At 32.2% G+C, this 17,224-nt stretch overlaps 1 protein-coding gene across 2 annotated transcripts in view; it reads right to left on the minus strand.

Annotated features, from left to right (window-relative positions):
- The window catches only part of PolZ2 (DNA polymerase zeta subunit 2), a 38,686-nt gene extending 22,376 nt beyond the window's left edge, over nucleotides 1–16,310 (minus strand). For both annotated transcript variants that reach the window (XR_013015657.1, XM_076460877.1), the window contains exons 1-4: nucleotides 16,072–16,310; nucleotides 13,117–13,235; nucleotides 12,222–12,394; nucleotides 9,568–9,662 (exon numbers count right to left, since the gene is read on the minus strand). Coding sequence is in view for 1 of the 2 variants with exons in the window: in XM_076460877.1 (XP_076316992.1) it covers nucleotides 9,568–9,662; nucleotides 12,222–12,394; nucleotides 13,117–13,235; nucleotides 16,072–16,087 (403 nt within the window). In the remaining variant the exon portion in view is untranslated. The remainder of the gene's footprint in view (nucleotides 1–9,567; nucleotides 9,663–12,221; nucleotides 12,395–13,116; nucleotides 13,236–16,071) is intronic.
- Between the last annotated feature and the right edge of the window lie 914 nt (nucleotides 16,311–17,224).

A 17,224-nucleotide genomic window follows, 5' to 3' on the forward strand; every position in this document is an offset into this window, starting at 1 on the left:
TCCAATGATTTATGGTTTCGGATCATGGTAGTTAGGTTATAATGATAGCTTGCATTAGCTTATATTATATTCGAAAATGTACAAATAAGGAAAAAGCAGAAAAATAGTAATAAATTACCTTACATAACGGAGTTAGTATTTTCATGTTGGAGAATAAATGTGACAGATAAAGCACAATGGATTAGAAAACAAAGGTTTATTTTTGCATGGTGATGCAAAACCCTTCAAAACTATTTCAGTGACTTAGGATTTTATACATATATTTACTAAATTTTTATTTTTTAAGTTTAAAATAATGCTTTTTATCTTTTATCCAAATAATTAACCTCTTTAACATACCTTCTTTTCAATTATGTTTTAATAAATCATATTTTAAATTTTTATATTTGTTTTGGCAATTTACCTAAAATGTGTTTCTTTTTATTTTAATTTTAGAATGACTGATATAAAATGATAAAGACTCTAATTTCAAATACAGTGGTACCTCAGTTCTCGATCGACTATCTACTCGACCAATTCGGTTTTCAAACATATTGTTCGAGAAAAAAATGTCTCAGTTGTTGAACATAAACTCAGTTCCCAAACCAAGCTGTCGTGGCCTGAACCCCCAAAATAACCTGACTGATAACCCGTATGACCCTTCAACCATTTTTAGCCCACACAAAGCTTGCCCAAAACATTTTACCTGCACCTGTCACTCAGTCCACACCCCTGCTAAAATCTGCTGTGAATGTTCTCGTTTTTCTTTTACTTTTTTTTTCCTAAATATTCTGATTAAATAAGCCACCGTGGGGTCAGAGAAGGATAATGAAAGCAGCAAACTAAAAAGAAAAGTTGTTAGAGCCACAATAGAGGTGAAAAAAGATCTCATAACAAAGTATGAGAGTGATGTTCGCATGTCTGACCTTGCTACACAGTTTGGTATGGTGAAGTCTACAGTCTGCACCATACTGAAAAATAAAGAGGTCATCAAAGGAGCTGATGTTGCAAAAGGAGTGATAGTGCTTAAGAAACGAAGATCACAAACAATGGAAGAGGTAGAAAAACTGTTGTTGATTTGGGCAAATGAAAAACAGTTAGCTGGTGATAGCATTTCTGAGACCATCATTTGTGAGAAAGCAAAGCAAAGCAGTTGCATGCTGACCTCCTGAAAAACACCCCTGGAATGAGTGCTGATACAAGTGATGCCTTTAAGGCTAGTAGGGTGTGGTTTGAAAAATTTAGGAAGAGTAGTAGCATACATAGTGTGGTGAGACATGGGGAGGGTGCCAGTTCTAACAAAGACACTGCTGATAAATTTGTTAGAAAATTTAAGGACTATGTAGAAGCTGAGGGTTTTATTCCCCAACAAGTGTTCAACTGTGATGAGACAGGCCTCTTTTGGAAGAAAATGCCAAAGAGGACCTACATCACCAAGGAAGAGAAGTCACTGCTAGGACACAAGCCAATGAAAGACAGGCTAACTCTATTGTTATGTAGTAATGCAAGTGGGGACTTAAGTCTTTGCTTGTGTACCATTCTGAGAACTCAAGGGTTTTTAAGAAAAATAATGTACTGAAAAGTAAACTAAATATCATGTGGAGGGCTAACAGTAAAGCATGGGTAACCAGGCAATTTTTTTATGGAGTGGGTCCATGAAGTGTTTGCCCCAAGTATAAAGAATTACCTCATGGAAAACCAGTTGCCACTCAAGGCCCTTCTTGTGATAGACAATGCACCTGCTCACCCACCAGGCTTGGAGGATGGGTTGGTGGGAGAGTACAGTTTCATTACAGTGAAGTTCTTGCCCCCTAACATAACTCCTCTCATTCAGCCCATGGGCCAGCAGGTCATAACAAACTTTAAGAAACTCTACATCAAAGCACTGTTTCAAAGATGCTTTGAAGTGACTTCTGACACAGAGTTAACTCTCAGAGAGTTCTGGAAAAATCACTTTAATATCCTCCATTGCTTGAGGATCATAGACAAAGCCTGGAGGGAAGTGTCTTTGAGGGCCATGAACTCAGTCTTGAAGAAATTGTTGCCAGACTCAGTAGCAAATAGAAACTTTGAAGGCTTTGAGGCTAAGCCTGTTGTCGAGGATATTGTCTCATGAGGCAAGTGTATGGGCTTGAATGTGAGTGGTGATGATGTGTAGGAGTTGGTGGAAGACAACAACACAGCTCACCATGGAAGAACTCCAAGACCTTCAGAAGGAGCAGCAACAGAAGTCAACTGAGAAAGTGTCTTCAGATGAGAAGGAGGGAAGGGAGGATGTTCCTAGTTCACTAATCAAGGAAATGTGTGGAAAGGGGGAGAGTTACAAAGTTTTGTGGAAAAATTTCACCCTGACAAAGCTGTAGCAAACCGCAGCATAAACCTTTTCAATGACAATGCCATGTCTTACTTCACAAACATTTTAAAATGCAGGCAGAAACAAACCTCATTAGACACGTTTTTAGTGAGAAATAGGTCCAGCGAGTCTCAAGCAGGTTGTAGTGGTGCAAAGAGACAGAAAAGAAAAAGAACCCCAGAAGGAGAGTTACCTGACATTTCTATGGAAGGTGACTCCCCTTTTAAACAATAACCCTCCTACTTTCCATATTCCTCACCACCTTTCACTTACGCCATCAGCTCTCCTCAGCACAGGTAAAGTGCAATTAAATTTTCATTTATTGTGTTTATAGTTTTTGTGGTTGACTTTATGCATGTAAGTATTATTATACAGGTATAAATAAGCAATATTTTTACTTAAAATGCTTCATAATGCATAATTTTTGGAGATCTGTAACGAATTAATTTAATTTACAGTATTTCTTATGGGAAAAATTGATTCGGTTTTTGAACAGCCTTCTGGAATGGATTAAGTTATATAAAAAGAGTAAATTTACTAAAACACTAAAAGTTGATACATAATACGTGAAGAACATTGCCTAATTTTTTAACTCATGTGTAAGTGCCTTCAATGTTAAAATGTTTCATGTCAGAGCCATTGACATCAAATCCTTTGGCATTAGTAGCTAGCAACTGCAATGTGCTAGTGCCATTAGATCCAAGCTCCAATTATATTTTGTAGTTTTTTTTCATAATTCAGTGCCCTGAATCCCCAGTCTTTAAAAAAAAACATAAATCTTTTAAGTACCTGAACATATCTTTGATTGGTTCTTAGAATTTCCATGGATAACATACAGTCATGTTTGTTTTTTGTTTTGTGTTTTTCATACCTACCTTTTATTGGAAATTGTAATTACAAAAACTTTCAAAAGGGGCAGGTGCATTACATCAAACTTCTTTTCAAAAGTTACATAAAGCTCAAAATAATAAATAGTAAATTGATCATACTGAGAGTATGTATTACCAACAAGCTAACACTAAAATTAAGTTTCATTTCTTGCCAATCCTAAGGACTATCAGAACAGATTGACTTTAAAGTTCACATTTTCTAATACTGAGATCTTCTCATCACTTCACCAGAATTGTTATATTTCTTACATATCTGCCAAAGAGACAAGCATGCAAGTAACCTTGAACTAAATCCTCTCTAAATTTATGTACTTACATAAATTACGTTAGCACATGGTAACATTATCATACAAAAAATAGGCCTCCGTCAATGGGAAAGCAGCACACTCTTCATGTGCAGTAGCTCTTAAACGCTTGCACTTGAGATAATTTCATTTTCATATGATACAAGAAAAAAAATGACAGAAATGAAGAGGTCAGGTAGGAATGTATGTAGAAATACCTGTTGGTGTTCTTGCCAAATCTCAGATCATATCCTCAACACACTGAAAACAAAGAGAGATGGAGAGAGAAGGAAATGAAAAAGGGGAAAAAAGGGGGGGAGTGTAAAGATAGGTTGTGAATGATAACTTGAATTACCCACATGATGGGTAAAACTGGAGATAAAATATTGGTGAAAACAAAAACCAGATGGGCCACCAAAAGGCCAGAGCTGATATGGTAGTTGCCAATAAAATAAGTGACAACTCTGATATTAGGTCGTGAGATGGTGGGAAGTAGAAGACCAGGAATTAGAAGCCTGGTAAAAGGAACTGAATAAAAAACAAACAAAAATACCTAGTAAACAATGAGGAATGATGTTTGAATGCAAATATCTAGGGTTCTAATGAGTTGGAAACACAAAGTCTTATGGACAAACAAGAAGACCCTAACAAAGACTACAGATACTAGTGTGAGGGAGACATACACTTGTTAGGAGAATAATCCATCCAAAAAACTGAGGAAACAAATAAGGATATATAAAACAGAAGAGAAACTACAGGTTAATGTTGTAGAAAAAGATGAGTTAGTTTTAGTTTGTTTGTAGTTAATAATAAAACTACACAAAGGGCCATCACTGTTCTGCTCACCTTGGGTATTGAAACCCAATTATAGCATTGTAAAACTGCAGAAATACTGCTGTGCTACTGGGAGCAAAAGAAGGAAGAGAATAAACCTCTCCAGAAAATACTCTCCTGGAACAACATGATGTGTCTCACTGAAAAGGTAAAATAGGGAAAAGTAACATAAGGAGATGGTTAAAAAAAGACAAAAGTGCAAAAGATGCACACTATACAGGAAAATAAAGTTAAGGTGTCCAATCCCAAACTAGGAAAAGAGTGTCCAAAAAAGTAGAAATGGAGGAACAAAAATAAATAATAGCTGTAAGACAGGAAAAAATAGTCAAGTAGACTAGGAGAACAAGACATGTTAGCACTGATGTGCATATGATGATTATACAAGACTCAATGGACCCAAAAATTAGGTTAACAAGGGAAAACAAGGAGGAAAGAGAAAGAAAAGAACACACCTGTAACATTATGTTGTGGAAGAGAACAGTGAGAATATTCCTCCATAAATACACCCTCCATAAAGTAACTCTTGATAGGAAAAATATCAGACAAATCTCCATCATAGAACAGATAGGAAAAAAGAGGTTCAGTGTGCATGAAGGAACTCACAACATGTGGAACAATGGCTGTCACATCCACCACAGACAAGGAGCCCAAGAAGCCATAAAGACACAGGACCCGTGTTAGGAATATCATGGGACAAAGCAGAAATTACCTTCACTTGAGAAGCTATAACAGTTAAGTAGAAAAACACAAATGATTTTCTTTAATAATAAAATAATTCAGTGAAACTGGAATGAATATTAAGTTTTTATTGAACTACTTTAAGTCTCATGTAACTGTATTTAATGTTAAAACAACTCCACTCTAAACAGTGCCAAGTAAAAAAATGAAATTATCTTGAACACAAGTGCTTAGAGCAAGTTACTGCAGATGGAGGTTGTATCATCCTTCTTATAATGAAATCATCAAGACCAGTGCAGTTCATGTCAAACATGTGAATTTAAGTGGGAGTCAGCTCAACACTAGTTTCATGCATATATCTTTGAAAGATTCTTGATGACGAGAAACCCAATTGAAATAAAAATGTATCTCAGAATGGCTGGTATGGGTATTAAAACTTTTATTGATAAGCAGACAACATTTCAACCTTCCTAGGTCATCTTCAAGTTAACAAAGCGAGACAGTTTGCAACTGACCATTGCCAGACACGTCTTAGGGATGACAGTATAAATGGGTTTGGGATTGTGGGGGGGTGCTGCAGTTGGAAGTTAGGTTATTAATTAGTATAGGCATAAAGGTGTTCCTTTACACTGGTTTAATTTTGGTTTTATTTGTTGTATAAATAGGGCTTCTCTGATTTTGCATATGTTTATGGATTCGCATCTACAGAACACACACTTAGTTTTTTAATCATGCTAACTCAATACACCTCAACATTAAATTCACCTGTGAAAAGGAAAAGACTAGTCAAATAGCATTACTTAACCTCAAGATCACTAGATCTGATACATAATTCAAAACAGAAATTCACAGGAAAATCACCCATACTGGATTATACATTCCCTGGGACTAAGCACACAAAACAAAACAAAAATTCAACATATTAAGAAACCAAATAAACACAGCCACAAAACTATGCTCATCTGATAAAATTAATGATGAAATCAACAAAATAAAACACTTCATCAGCATCAACAAGTTTCCTCCAAACACCGTTGAAAAAATTATATGCACACATTTAGATCAACAACAAACAAACAACAATAAATCCGAAGAAACAACAAACTATAGAACCTTATACTGCTGCATACCATATCTTCCTGACATCAACAAAAAATAACCAACATTTGAAAAAAACTTATAACACAACATTCCAGGAAACACTAAATTTATTCAAAAACCAGGCACAAAACTAAAGTTCATACTATGTAAAAACTACACTGACAAACACGACACCAACATAATTTATAAAATACAATGTAAAACTGTTACAGTTTCTACATTGGAGAAACAAAATGGAAACTAGATTCAAAGAACACAAAAAAATACCTTCAGATGTTTTTGAACACTGCAAATCAAATAAACACAACATTACCATAGAAAACATCAGGATATTAAGTAAGGAAACAAATGCAAGATCAAAGAACCCCTGCTTACACAACAACTGCAACAAAATTAAACCAATATAAAGGAACACCTTTCTACCTATACTCATTAACAACCTAACATCTAACAAAAGTAATTTGTGATTTGTTCGGTGTCAAGTGATTTTAACAAGTAATTTTCTATGCATAAAAGTGCCAATGTATTTAGCCAGTCTTGGTACATTCTTGATAAAAAAATATTCATTATCCTTTTTATGAATGAAAATGATTCTTCTCCAGAGTAATTGCTTAGCATGAGGCACAAGTACACCTTTAGGTTATCAGGATGTTTGGAAAAGTTGAATTCAGAGACTAGTCTTATATAATACTCAGCATACTTTTTTTCCTTGCAATGTGATAATTTTTCAACAACTCTTGCTTTGCAGAGGGTGATAAATTGAAAAATTTATTCCTTTGTGCAAATCTGTAAGTCTGTAGGATACACACTAATCATCACTGGTGGCACTGCAGAGATTGAAATTAAAGCTTATAGGTTCTGCTAGGTCAGACGTCACAAATATAAATTATTTCCATTTAATAAAGTGTCACCATTCAAAACCAACTCATCTAAAAAGATAAAACTAAAATTTGGGAAAACCAGGTGGCCACATAACATTGTCTTAAAGGTGTGTGAACATAATAGTAGTAGAACACTGTCATCAAACAATAAAAAAGGTAAGTGAATAAATTATACCAAAGTTCACTCTAAAATAAAAGAAATATTAACTTACAATAACTTTTGTATACACATTATCAGATTTTTTTTATTAAGATTTTTTAAGTAATTATTTGTTTGGGCAATTTTTCTGTTTGAATGTTGATTTATCTAGTATGCAAGGTAATTTTGATTTAATGATTAAAAATACTTTTATGACCAAAAAACTGTCAAATTTTACATGCAAAATTGCTTTACCCTCCAGATGACTACCAAACTTTTTTTTTAAAGAAATATTTGATATCTAATCTGTTATTTTTAGTACTGTATTTCTGTATGGGCTTGGCCAATATGACCAACCTAGTAACCAGCATAAAAATAGATATAAGTTATGCTTTTGTCATTCTAGAATGACTGGTGATTATAATGTGAAACCACAAATGTTTAGTCTAAATAGCTTAAATCTCAGCATTATACATCTATATATATTAATTTAATTTTATTGGCCTTTCAACTGTGTCTGACTGAGAGTACAGAAGTTAACATAGTGTGCCATATATACCCTCATGTTTTTGTATCCAAAAGCATAAAACTGGAGTTTACAAAGTGAACTGTCTTGAAGTGGTCCTACTTGCAAAATACAGTCATTTAAATTATTATAATACATTATATGTGTGCATTTACTATTTACAAACAAATTCTTAAATTTCAGTTATTTTTCTCAAAATATAGAATAGTAAATACAGAAATATAGAAAAACAACAATCTCTATTACAAACGATCACAAAGAAGTTTGTACTTGCTTGCTGTACCTGGTATACTGTGCCTTGCACGCTAAGCCTTGCCAAATTTCACACATGGAGGATGTAAAACATTTTTTTTTAGGTTTTATATATGCATTTTGATATTAAAGAAAAATCATAAATTACTAAATCAATATTGCAAAATTCTAGTGTAAGTTATTGGGATAACTAACTAAACTGTATTTCAGTCTAAAAAAATTGTTTCTTGAAAAACATTTTCACTTCCCCATCCTTCAGAGATTAAAGACAACAGAAATAATATGAGGAAATTTCCAAATTCAAGAGACTGAGAAAACCACTTGAGGGAAATTACGAGATTTTGATTGGTTATAAACATATGATAGAGCAAAGCAGGTGTAAATAAGCAAGTATTTCTAAAAATGGAAAAGGTGCATGGGGCCAACAGTGTTTGTTTCACTAAATATAGTGATATTTGATACTCAGCAAATAGAAAACTGGTATTATTTTATATTTTGGTTTGTCAGTATTGGTTATTTGACTTTCTAGTTCATAAGAAACTACAGAGATGTATTTGTACATTATAAACATCTAATATGAACCAAAGCTGCATTCAACATGCCATGCGACTCACAAAAATTGATATTTAGATTTTTTTAATATTTACTTTTGAATTAAGAAATTAGCTAATGTATAATACTAAAATTTGAATTATAATCTACAACTTGATACCAAATTTATTGACATACATTCATGAAACATCAGTTGAAGAAAACTTTAAATGTAAATCTACAAACATGATGACCTACTCTCTGACCATAAGAAAATTCTTAGCAATAGGCTTAATAAACAAAACCTAAAATACTCATAAAGTGTTTTTGTATTTGTAGTAGTGCACTTCCACTACTTAACACATATAGAAGGAAAAAAGGGGCAAAAAAATCATACACTAACGAAACCTACCCACTGGTATTTGAAATAACAACAACGTATTTTGTGAACTCATTTTTTTTTCTTTTTGGGAATATGGCTTAATGTAAATAATACTGTTTGTGTTAAAACAAAAGCTGGGGCAATACTTCACTTTACACTATAAATCATTATACAAAATATTATTGGAATGGCCATGATAATGACACTACTTGGATTAATGACAATCAACAATTTTGAATTAATTCTTTAAGATGTATTTGTGTAAGAATGAATATAAACAAAAGTTGAATATAAATGTTATTTATCACAACTGTCTGCTTAACTAAACAAATGTAATTATAAGTTACTTTAAAAACAGGTTAGTACACAAAATATGATGTATTCAAACAAAATATAAATAAATTTTAGTTTGTTTTTTATCTAAAGAAAAATAAAACTATAAACACAGTCAAATGATGAACTGATTATCATTAGAAAAAAAATGTCATTTTTAAATTCAAGTCATACTCAACCATAAACTTTCCAAGATACTTTTCCTTGTGGTGCATTATACTTAACTACCTCTATTAACATCCTTAATAATATGTCATGGCAAAAATAATGCTCATATAGTTCATCAAGAAAAGACAGTTTATAACACTTGCATCCCAGCCTTCAGTTTTGTTCTAACAATGTAACTTGCTCTAATTGTAAGTTAATGTTAATAGCTATAAAAGAATATCTAAAAGTATACTGACCAAGGGGATCTGGTTCTAAGATACCATTGAATGTAGTAATTTTTAAACAGAAAGATCTCAGAGCTAACTCCACATCAAGAAAACAGTTATTTTCACTGAAAAAAAAACCAAAAAACATTAAATGCATTACAGTTAAAACATGGATCAAAAAACATTTTGAGAAGTAACACACACACACACACACATATATATACTGTTTAAATAAACTATCAAACTAATGAACTGTAGAACATGACTCTGATATTTTTATTATTCATAAAAAAATCTGGAGGTAAAACAAACATCTCAGCAACTGTAACACTCAAAATGCCCAGAATTTTTCACTGATACATTTTTATGCCCCAAGTTTGAAAACTACTTTTTTACAGGTGTTTTTATGTAAACATTAGGCCCTAAAATTAGCAACTTTTGCCATTAAGCATATATATATGCACACAAACACACACACATATATAAAAATCCCTTCCTTTATTGCAAGTTAGCCAGCATGGTCCAGCTATGAAAACTGGTGTGTTTTGTTGTGTAAGTCTAAGGGTCAAATCTAACCTCCATCAAGTTATCATAAATTCTGATGAAAATACATACAAATCTTACTTGAACAAATTAAATACTTTTTGAACACTTATAATTTTTTATCACGCTGTTAAAGAATTATAACTGTCTCTTAACTGAAACCAGCAGTTCTTATATGAAGGGTGTCCTATTACAAGTTTTCAGCCTTACCGTTATGAGCTGAACAAAAACATCAAATTTGTATAGGTTCACTTGGGTGCCCCAGTTATTACTTTTTAACTAGGAGCCTTCCAGAATTTTGTATGCTATTGTGTATGGCATCAGAATTCAAGATGGCTGACACCCACAAGAAAATACAAGTATCTCAGTTTCATCAAATGACTTGGTTAGAATGTGTGATGATTTATGGCTAGTCTAGCATGATGTTGGTGGTGGTTACCAATATATTTAGTTATGAAATACTGATGATTCAAACTTAAATAAATAAGTCATGTTAGTAATACAAGTTTGTCAAAAATTTAAACTGCGTTGAGTACTTGTACGTAAATATTAAGTTTTACTTTTTCCTTTCTAAACTTATGAAAACAAAAGGCAGAACTAGATTGCTTTTACAGCATCAATGCCAGCTTTACCAGTTTAGGAGAGTCAAAATCTTAAGTCCTGCCAATGTGCTATACATTTTTATTTTTTCAATTTGCAACAAAACATACTCCTTCAAAGGTAAAGGTAAAAACAATCAGTCTGACAGTCCTGACATCTGTGAACCTAGCCTGGCACTTCTTTGAGCTTTTATATACAGACCTCATCACTTCCACGTCTGAGGGACTAAGTGTCGTGTATGACAAAACCCATCTTCCCTAGTCTGTTAATAAGGCAAGAATACGTGTTTTCTACCATATGACTCAAGCCATGGAAAAACTTCCACAGAGTGAAAAAAAAAAATTTAATTTTATTCATGTTACAAGCAATATAATAATCATGGTTTGTTTCATTATGCTAAATGATACAGAACATTTTAATTTAGAATCCCCTACTTCAACCTCTCCAATGGGCAGTACACTATGTTTGAATTTAGACAACTACAAACCACACACAGAAGGTGGTACTTTCTCTACAAGAAATTGCCCAAACCAAGATAAAAAGTCCTGAGTGCTAATTTGGATAGTAATTCCTGAAGTTTCTAGCACCTGTAGAGACCTAATCAAATGCTTCTATAAGGAAGAATGTTCTAACTATAAATGTTGCAAAGGCAATGTGGACAGCACACCCCTTTGTAAAGTTAAATATCACAATACAAGAATCTCAAGAACATTCTAAGAACACTGTAAGTGCAGGTACAAATGTAACAAATAACATAATATCACAGAGACAATGAAAATAATCATTTCTGCAATGTGAATGTTTGATGTAACAAACTTCTAAAAATAAAACTTTATTAACAATTTTCTCATTAAATCTAGACTACTGATTTCCCTGTATTTGTCCTAAAGATAATAAAAAATGTACTAAAAACATTATAATGTCTAAAATCAGTTTCCTTGACCTAAAAACATCAAATTTTGATACCAATTGTGCCTTCCTGTGACCTCCAGAACCTGAGATGGTGATTTTTGACCATGAAAGTTGGCTATCTTGGATTTTAGTGTTCAACAGATACAAATTTTTTAAATTATTAGAAATTTTACAGAAAATTTAGTGCTTTATCCCCACCAGTGACAGTAACGTAGCTAAATCATGTAGAGCTTCAAAATAATTCCTCTTTCACTTACGTGTCTGAACATATTTTCTTGACATTATAAATAGATAATTTAGTCATGATAATTGAGCAAATTTCTTACATATCATCCAGGAAATATAATATAGTTTACATCTGCTTATTACAAAAACTTCAAAGACATAGACCATAAAAGTTAAAAAGAAAATTACCCTGCACTATTTTTTGCATATAAATTAAAATAAAACATTTTTATGCTAAAAGCAGTTTCACACTATTAAAATTATCAGATGTATGTATCACACTATGTATCAACTGCAGTGTAAACTTGTTTAAACTTGATTATTTAATATATATATATACACACACACACATCATTACTTCTCTTACTTTAAAGTTTCATAAAAAACAATTTTATTATACTCACTCAAGAGTATGGTCGGCAGGGATTTTTATGTCAAAGATAAACTGTTCAATGGGTTTCAGTGTTCTGTCAAAGATACAAATGACAACCTGTTTCACTTCATTGTTTTCAATCAACTTGTGAATTACTTTGATGGAATTTTCAATGTAACTCTGAATCTCAGGGTGAACAGCTATCTGAGGAAGAAGAAATTTTAAAAGCCTTTACTTCAGTTAATAAAAATGTATATATATACATAGTACAACAGAATCCCTACTTAATCTCATTTAAAAAATTCATAGATACACAACCAAATATCAATAATCCAATGTAGTTTGTTGTCATCCATGAGCAAAAGTAAATCAATTGAATATTTTTAATTTTGATCTTTGTATTTATTTATAAAAGCCATTAAGATATATAAAGTTCAATATGCAAAAAAAGCAGTTTTTAAAATCAAATTATGAGCAGTGAAGAACCACTTGACAAAACTTTAAATTATAATATGATTTGTTTTCATATATTCCCTTTCTAGTTTAAAGTGTCAACCTTCACTACTTCAAATAGAAACTCATTGCATAAGCTAATTAACCTGTTAAAAAAAAAAATTTCTTAACTCAAGAACAGACTGTATCTTTCAAATCTTAAACTTGTAATCCCCAATCCACATTAGGGACTAGAATTTTAATATAACAGTTAATCTAATGTCTCCAGAATATTTAGAGCACAAAGAAATCAGAAATCTCTATCTTAACAATCCAACATATAATCCTGCAAACTTTAACAAGATTTCCTCTTCACCTATTTTTCTCAAATGAGAATAAGATATCTTAACCTATTTTCATGAAATGATCCTACCATCACAGAAATCATACATAATAAATTACTAACTTACAACTCAATTCTTTTTTATACTTACATGCACAGGAATATTATAGATTTTTTCCTTTTCAAAAGCACCAGCTGGGTATACATTTCGCCAGTACAAAATTATGTTGATGGCTACTTCTAGAAACTGTGAATAAATATCTGCAGCAACTGAAACCAACAGCAACAGCGTATTTATGATTACTAAAGATAATAAAATGAACATTTTTTCTAATATTTAATATTTCAAAACTATTTAATTTAGTAATCTAATAAATAACTATATTTGAAAACACCACTTTGGTCATTCTTGTGCTTAAAAAAGCATATACAAATAGTATTAATATAAAAGTATATTTCTGTGAGAAAAGCTCTAGGAAATTCAAGTTTTTATATCACAATACCATATAAAGTTCCAATAATTTCCAGGAAATAATAATTATTAATTCAAGTCACTTTCAAAATAGCATTGCTTGTTATCTTATCTCTTAGGCTTTCTGAATGAAACTTCCTATAGTTTCATAATTTAATGTAACATGTTAACATTTAGTCCTTCATGGCAGTCCTTGCACATTTACCATTCAAAAAATGTAAAGGCACACTTTATTTTTCAGTAAATCATTAACTGTATTCTTAAGTTTATTATAAAGTTATGGCTTCCATCTTCCCATCACTACATGCTAAAAGATAACACTTCCATAAAATGAAAAGGTATTTCTGATAACTGCTAAATATTGTAATTTATCCTGGATTAGTCCCTAATTTATTAAGTTGCATACATTACATATTACTATTTTAAATAGCCAGAAATTTTAATTTAGAAGTTAATCAAATACTGATAAGTTTTAAGGTTATATTTGCCAACAACATTGATACACATAATTTTCTTTCTTAACATAAATATGTTTTAATATACAAACAACAATAAATGGTGTAAATTACATTTACATTCAATGTGTCCATCATAGATTTTGAACATGCATTCATGCATGTTACCAAGAATCCACCCCTTACAAAAATAGCTTATGTGAAGTTTGATACTTTTCAGACTGCTGGCTTACTTTTAGGAACAACAAGGATGTAAGGGGATACAACAGCCATCATTCTTTGTTACATTAATTGTGGATGAAGTCTTATGTAGTTTGAATCTTTCAATGGCCATGTTGTACCACACGTCATGAAGAAAAATTAAAAATGTACACTGTAGAAAGTTTTGTCAAGCATGTTTGAGTTGATCAAGTTTTCTTTATTTGCTTTCAAAAAATGAAAGTTATCATCAATCATTAATTGATTGTGTGTCTTGTCTTCTGATCAAGACCTTTTGGGTTAAATCATTTTTAGTGTTCTAAAATAAATATTCATTTAGCCTATTTAATGAACTAATAGTTAAGTCTACATCTCCAAGAAATGGAATGGATGAGCACAATTTCAACTATTGTTAATCATTTAATAAAAGCAAAATTCTGAAAACTATACTCTGAGTGTATATTTTGTTGGACAATGAAGAAGCAAATAGATTAAGTGAAAGTACATTTTTCTAACATCCAGTTTACTTATTACAAATCCCATACCCAAATTTCAAATTTAGTAGAGGTAACAGACCCCATATAATTAAAAATGAAGACCAGTAAAGGCAACAGAATCCACTGTTAAATGGGCAAGAAGTAAAATTCCCAATTATAACTGGTGGCCAGGGAATTTCATCATGATAGCTAGCTCTTGAAACAAATCACTAGTTTAAACTTCAGTTAGAATACTACATACAATTTAAATCTCTATGTAAAAATGAATACTGGCTTTCTGGAAGGCATTCAGAAAAAGGCTAGTAGGATGGTTTCCAGAAATGCATTTTTTTTTTTTTTTTACAGAAATATATTAAACTTTCTTAACAGTCTCTTGAAAAAAAAATGCAAGTGGAAAACTTAATGAAGGTTATAAGGTTATTATTGGAGTGATTGACAAGACAAAAGACTTCACTTCTTGATGTTGTAATCTGAAGATTATAAAATATTATAAAATTAAAGAACACAGCTTTAAGATCTGAAAAGACCCTGCAAGGCTCCAATCAAAATAGGTCACTGCCACATAACGTGGCAACTGGAAAGTTTGTTACGAATTGCACACAGAGCTACATGTGGGCTACCTGTGCTATCCATCCTTAATTTAGCAGTGACAGACTAGAAGAAAAGCTACTAGCCACTGCCAATTCTTAGACTACTATTTCACCAACAAATAGTTGGATTGACCACAGCATGATAATGCTGCATAGTAGAAAGATCAAGCACATTTGATGGTACAGAGATTCAATCCTGCCACCTAAGTTGATTACCCATGCCAGGTCCTTTATGGAATGAGTTATCAACAGTAGTGGAAACTAACACTTTATGGGTAGAATCAATAACTTCCTTAAAAATATTACAAGTTTAATTATTTAAAATTTTCTTATTAGTTAGTGTTGAATGACTTCTTTGAAGGTCCAAATGATCATTGCTTTCTTTATGTACTACTTCCTTAAATTATATTTATAAAAATAATTCTCAAATGGATTTAACTTCTTTTTCTTCTTTTAATAATTGGAATACAAAATAACTTAACAAATACATATATCTTGTTATTGTATAGGAAAACCTGCTATTGAAAAAAACAAACTATTTTAACTGAAGCCTAATCTGTTTTCCATAAATGTTAAGATTTAAATGCTTTAACCCGCATCTCACAAAACATTAGGTGTATCAAGTTCCCCTCATACCACCAAAAAGGCTTGAAGCATAAAACAGGCAAGTTTACACTTTTATTTGCCACTACATCCCTGGTTCTGTCATCCAATTGCCTTTAATTTTAAGTACTGAAATCCTGTTTCATTTCCTCATATAGTGAGAATTTCATACTTTATAGGAATTTTTTTAACAATAGAAAATACGTTAAAACTTATAGGATCTTATCCAATCCCTTAGTTGTTGTTTTTTTTTTAATATTAGCTACTAATAAAAGGTGTTGATGAAACTACCTTTACAAACTTCCATTACGATACTTGTGAAAAGTTAGACTGGTATTGGATTTTTCCTTGACATATAAGCTTTATAGGCAGTGTTGGAGTATAAAAGAACATTGCCGTGACATTTAAATTCATTTAAAGAGGATTGGTGTAAATTAATCTATAAAGCCCTTTCATTAATTATATATTTTACACAAGAAATACTAAGTACAGTCCGCGCTTGTACCTCATTCGATTTTATTACACTACAGGCCCTCTACCGGCCCATCCTTAAATTGAAATTATTTTACGCAGGGTTAGAGTCAATTAACATAGCAGACTTTCGGCGTAGTCTTTGTTTGTTTGTTTTGAATTTTCGCTCAAAGCTACTCGAGGACTATCTGCGCTAGCCGTCCCTAATTTAGCAGTGTAAGACTAGAGGGAAGGCAGCTAGTCATCACCGCCCACCGCCAACTTTCGAGCTACTCTTTTACCAACGAATAGTGGGATTAACCGTCACATTATAATGCCCCCACGGCTGAAAGGGCGGGCATGTTTGATGTGACGGGGATTCGAACCCGCAACCCTCGGATTACGAGTCGAGTGCATTAACCACCTAGCCATGCCGGGCCTGACGCGTAGTTAAACACATCAATCGAAAGGGTTTGACCTCCTGTGTCCAAAACTGTCTTACGTTGGTCAAGACATGACAGAGCTATGAGTAAAAGTTTGTACTTGAAAACAAAACCAACAAACACCGAACTCCTTTTTATGCGCAACGCTAAAAACTGACCATATACGAGAAAAGATGGGGAAAAAAGGTTTAGTCGCGTTACAGTAATATGTGGGGTATTAGTCAAGTGCCATGAAGAGATTCAACAGTTGATTACACATCACAATATTTTTAAATATCGGTAAAAATATGCAGCGTTCATAATCATCCAACACTACATTTTGTTTAATTGAAATAATAATAATCAGTTGGTGGTATAAAATATTGAATATTTTCTAACATTTGATTAAAATGATACATTCCTTTTAAAAAATTACAATACATTTTGTACTTCTGATCCTATCAAGTTTTAAATAATATTGAGATATTTTAGTTTCACTACGAAATACTGAGTGGTGAATTGAGACGTTTTGTATAATGAAAAACGACCATAAACACCAGAACAAATCTACA

Source organism: Tachypleus tridentatus, chromosome 10 (assembly GCF_004210375.1).
Source record: "Tachypleus tridentatus isolate NWPU-2018 chromosome 10, ASM421037v1, whole genome shotgun sequence".
NCBI classification, from domain to species: domain Eukaryota; kingdom Metazoa; phylum Arthropoda; class Merostomata; order Xiphosura; family Limulidae; genus Tachypleus; species Tachypleus tridentatus.